Source organism: Raphanus sativus, chromosome 1, assembly GCF_000801105.2.
Source record: "Raphanus sativus cultivar WK10039 chromosome 1, ASM80110v3, whole genome shotgun sequence".
Classification (NCBI taxonomy): domain Eukaryota; kingdom Viridiplantae; phylum Streptophyta; class Magnoliopsida; order Brassicales; family Brassicaceae; genus Raphanus; species Raphanus sativus.
Window position 1 is genome coordinate 22,204,249 of NC_079511.1, and position 5,594 is coordinate 22,209,842.

The 5,594-nt window shown below is 35.8% G+C and overlaps 1 protein-coding gene across 1 annotated transcript; it reads left to right on the forward strand.

Annotated features, from left to right (window-relative positions):
* Positions 1–3,668: 3,668 nt before the first annotated feature.
* On the forward strand, positions 3,669–4,630 carry LOC108855360 (E3 ubiquitin-protein ligase ATL76). Its single transcript, XM_018629167.2, has one exon. The coding sequence runs from the start codon at positions 3,790–3,792 to the stop codon at positions 4,465–4,467; it is 678 nt and encodes a 225-aa protein (XP_018484669.1). The 5' UTR covers positions 3,669–3,789; the 3' UTR covers positions 4,468–4,630.
* The last annotated feature ends 964 nt before the right edge of the window (positions 4,631–5,594 follow it).

Sequence of the window (5,594 nt, forward strand, 5' to 3'; positions counted from 1 at the left end):
AGATGAAGGCTACTCTTGTAGGGGAGAATCTGTGTTCTGTATTTTCTTTGTACTTTTGCAATTGCCTCTTTTGTTGCAGTCTTGTGTTTTTAACTCGTGTGCTCACAAGCAGGAAGAGAGAAGAGGATTGAGATGAAGCCTACTCTTGTGGGGAAGAATCTGTATTATGTTTTTCTTTGTACTTTTTTAATTGCCTCTTTTGTTGCAGTCTTATGTTTCAGACAATTTCGATTTACAGGAAGGTATTTATGTGCAATGTCTTTTTATTAAGATGTATTAAATGCATGAGCCTTTTTTTAGGAAAATATACGTACTTCTGTTTGCCTTGATTCTCTGAATGCTTATGTGTGTGCATAGATGTGCAGGGCTGGATTGGTTGTCTTCATCTCAAGTATTTGTGAGACACACAAATTACAAAGGGAGAGAATGACGATGTATTATCATAGCAGAGTTGAAATAGTTCATGAATTTCAACATGAACTACTGCATAGAGGAAGGGTATAACGTGGAACCAGTTGGAGTGTTCTTCCTGATGTGATCAATAAAGGAAGATTTATTTTGGAGCAGCTTAAAGAAAGTATTGGAGAAAAAATAATCAACCGTACACAATAAAAGAGATTGACTTCTTTGTTGAAGATCACAAAAAGAAAGTTTATAGTTTATAGATCTTAAGATCTAGGTTTTCCTCTAAGTATAATGAGGCGTGTGTGCATCAAATGTGCCGTTTAACACACTGTGAGTGGGTTCAAGAGCCTTAGTACACCAGGCCCACAAGTACACATGTTTTAGCCGAGAATTTTGGTGAGTCCGTGTAAGGTGAAGCAAACAAAAGGGTTATGAGTATGAGTGGTTCAAGAGGCTTAGTACATGTCTTTGAACACAAGTAACTAGTTTAGTATGTCGAAGTTTGTATTAAACTTGGTGAAAAATTACTTTTGAGTGAAACTTGTTAATGAATTAAAAAAAATTAATCTAGTCATATTTTTTAAAAGAAATTTCCCAAGCGTTATAGTGCGTTCTAGTTCCTGTAACAAATAACTTTCACATTTATACAAGCTTGGTCTACTTTGTTTCTATATCAATGACAAATGTCGTGCCTACAAATTTGGTCTACTTTGTTACTCAACGATATCTTAAACATTTTCATAGATTCTCCAGATATCGAAGTCATAATTTATCCTGATAACCGCGTGTTTCAAACCAGCTAGACAGGCTAGAATCCACTACACATTGTGAACAAAAATACTAATACGACATAGTTAAGGACCACATAATCTAAGTACGAGATTTTGGAGATCCTACAGTTTTTAAAAGGGAGCAAGCAACAACAGGTTATAAACAAGGTTATCAAAAGAAAAGCCAAGTCATAAACAATGATGGTTCAAATAAGGCTACAGATCGTAGGTGTTTCTGATTGAATTTGATGTAACAAAGTATTGAAAAGTTCAATAAATAAAACAAGACCATTACTTAAAAGTGGGAGTTTAATAGTAGTAATTGAGCTATGCACATAAAAGAAGGATTATTGGTTAATCATTGAAGACTGTGTTTTACAGGTAGCATATGTCCGTCCATTACGAATCTGAGGGATATCAGATGGTATCAAACAACAGCGGCGGAGCTAGAAACTTTTTCAAAGTTGAAAATTTTTACATAGATTTCTCTTAAATTTAAAATATTAATCATTTTCAGTTGGAATAATGTAAGTTTCAAACTACATAGGGGTCGATAACAAATTTTTACTGGGGTCAATGTTATAAACTTTCATAAAACACTATGGTTAATTAAAATTAAGTGGGATCAACTGATTCCCTTACCTTCCAAATTTAAACCAAGTTTAACACTCACTCTGCATAACGAATTAATTCCAGTGGATCTCTGTCTATTCCCCGAAATTTTTTATCATTCCGTGCCTTCCAAATATATTAGATTATCCAGAAATAAGAATCCCTATCTAATCCAAGTTCCATAATAATGTTCTTTCTCCAGAAAAGATAATTCATGTTTGTATAGATGCTCAGTGATGGAAAGTATCAGGGCTTGATGGTGTCGCGAAAGTGACCAAACTTGTATTGTTGGTGCACACTCAAAGATGGCATGTATAACCGATTCTTCAGGTTCCCCAGATCTTGGACAATAGTTGTCACCACGCATATTACGCCAGTTCAAATTCTGCCACATGTCATGTAATCAATTGCCATATAAGGTGGCATATCTCCAGAGGAACTTTTATTTTCCAAGCAAAGACTTAAAGTTTAGTTATATTGGGTTCTTGAACTTCTGCCTCTTCTTTATTTCTCAATAGATTACGTGCAACCCAATATCCCGATTTTACAGTGTATTGTCCACTCTTAGTGTAGCTCCAGCAAAAAGTATCACGACGGTGAACTGACCTAATAGCCATACTCTGTATAAGAGATATAGCTCTTGGCTTACATAGTTTTCTAGCAATCTCACATCCCATTCCTTTGTCTCAACGTTAATTAGCTCGCTGACTCGCATTCGCGGATTTAAAACTGGAGTAGCAGGTCTTGCCGGTCTAGCATGTATGGTGGGGACCCAACCCAAGGATCACCCACACATTAATCTTGAATCCAGAATGGACTTTCTGCCGAATTCCGCAAAGAAACAATTCTCTGGCTGCTGTTATACTTTTCCACACATGTGATGGATTATCTACCGAATTTATTTGCAAAGGCGAAATTAACCGATAATACCTTCCTTTCAACACTCGAGTCACTAGTGAATCAGGTTATTGAACTAACCGCCACAACTGTTTTGCTAGCAGAACCAGGTTGAACTCGTAGATTAAACGGAAGCCAATTCCCCCTTCTTCTCTGGATAAACAAAGTTTCTTTCATTTAACCCTATGGATTCCCCTCTTGGGTGGATTCGAGCTCCAATAAAATTGTGCAATGGCACTGGCGAGATTTTCACATATCTCCAAAAGAATCAGGAATGTAGACATAACATTAGTTAGAAGAGCAACCAGTATAGATTTAATTATGACTTCTTTTTCCTTCTTTCAAAAACCATCTACCCGTCCATGCATTAACTCTCTCATAACTTCATATAAGTTAAAAGTATAATTTAGCAAGTAATACCCTTAATACCCGTACACAATTGCTCAACTTTCTCAACAATTGAGGCTGTCAGGGGATATTCCTTTAAATTTCTATAGAATACATACTAAATGATAACAACAGAACAGTAAAGATGTTTAAAATATACTACCATTCAATTGAAGAGTTTAAGAAGTGATAATTCCTATTGCAACAAGTTTAACAAGTTTAATGTTCTCTTCTTAGGAAAAAACTATCTATTATTAACAAGAACATGTAAAGACAAAAGCACAAGAGGAAAATGGTAGCTTTAGAAGATAATGTTTTAAATCAATCCTGTTTTAAAGGGAGACAAAAATAAATCATTTCACTATAAACAAATATTGGACAAGTGATAGTGTCTCTATACAAGCTTCTAGTGGTTGTAGGAGATATACGCCAACGGCACAATCAGCACTAAAGGATTCATGTAATTGGATAAGCTCTTTCTGGGTCCCAAATCCTTTCAAAATTCACTTGAAAAGAAGAAGAAAATGCTGCTTTCTTATACAAATCTTAAGTCTACAATTATAAAAAAAAAATCTCATTCCCACTCAGTAATCATCTCAAGCATATATATAAGACCACTCTGTATTCCACAAAACATTAAGAAGAAATAACCAAACAAAGGCAAGCAAAGCAGAGAGAAGAGACTTTGATTCAAAACTTGTTCAAAGAGAGTAACAAAATGTCTGCAAATGATTTACCTTCTTCGGCCCAAGCCTTCCATGAACAAGTCCTTGGTGGTTTTATCTCTAGAAAGCTGCTTCTGCACAACCCATTCGACCACAACACTCAACAAGCCCTTGCGGTGGCACCAACTCCTCCTATAAGCCATGATAACAACGTCAATGGTGCTGTCTTAGTTCTTCTCTCAGTCCTCATCTGTGGAATCATCTTCTGCCTCGGGTTACATTACTTCATCTGTTTAGCCTTTAGACGCTATTCAAGTTTCATGATCTCTGAGCCTGTCTCCAGTCTTTCAATACAACATGATTCTTCAAACAAAGAAATAAAAAAGAAAGCTCTTATGACGTTCCCAGTCGTGAGTTACTCACATGATATGAACCTCTCTGGGATTGGTGAAGAGTGCGTCATCTGCTTGTCGGATTTTGTTTCTGGTGAAAAGCTCAGGCTGCTCCCTAAGTGCAACCACGGGTTCCATGTTCGTTGCATTGACAAGTGGCTTCAACAACACTTGACTTGTCCAAAATGCAGACACTGTTTGGTTGACACATGCCAGAAGATATTAGGTGACTTCAGTCAAGCTGATCAAGTGACAGCAGCACCAACAGAGAGCGTAATCCTCAGGATAGCTCCTCTAGAACCTGAAGGAAGAGTAAACACTTTTAGAGAAAGCAGCTAAGTGCTCAGAAACCATCATTAGTATATGCTCAAGCTAGATATAGGAGATTCTTTGTCTTTTATTTTTATAGCACAAAGTGTATATAGAGAGAATATGTCTCACTGAGTTCATCAAACTTATCTTTGCAGATTTTTTTATTTACAGTGGAATGTAAATTATGCAATCTTATCCTAAGACATTAGAATTCATCTATAACCAAAGACTGATAAGTACTAAACAGAACAAATGTTTTTCCTAGTAATGAATGCCATGGTATTGAGTGAAGCAGTGACAAATGCATTAAAAGAAGAAAAAAAATACAATGCACTACCTATATGCATGCCTCAAACCATGATAGCCAATATACCACATGATTCTTCGTCCTAATGATAACAAAATCAATTCTCCCATAGGAATATGGATCCAGCCTGTTATTTGGTATACATACTCTATAATGGTTCTTTTTCGCCAAATCAGGAGAACATCTTGGGTATATACAATCACTAGTGCAACATATTGTTATGATAACTGAACTGAGAAAGGTTAAGCCAGACGATGTAGATCTACTCAGAGCTATCTTATAATACGTAAACAGAAGAAAAGAAATATACAAACTTGGCCTTCTCTGTTCTCTATGATACTATTAGATTTTTTAAAAATCGTTCAAATACAATAGAGACCACATGGAGTGATCAACTTACAGCCACTTGAGAACTTGGTCGTTTTCATAGATTCTCCAAATATCAAACTCAACATCCTGCGATTTAAAAGGAGCGACGTGTCATAAACAAGTAAGATATAAGATCCTAGGCATTCCTAATTGGATTGGATGTAACTGAAGTATTGAAAAGTCCCGGCTTAAAAGTGAGAGATTAATAGTAATTGAAGCTGTGCACACAAAAAAGAAGGGTTATTGGTTAGTAACAGAAGACTATGGTTTACATGTAGCATATGTCCATTACAAATCTAAACGGAAATCAAAATCAAATCATACGGTGATATCATATGCCATTGGGTGTGTATAAAACTGCAACCAATTATTTTTTGACAGTACTATCAAGTGATAAATTGAAAAATGAGCTTTAAGTAAATGGGCTTAGTTACTCCAAATTAAACTCTTTAATTTTCTTTAACACTCTGAACAATTG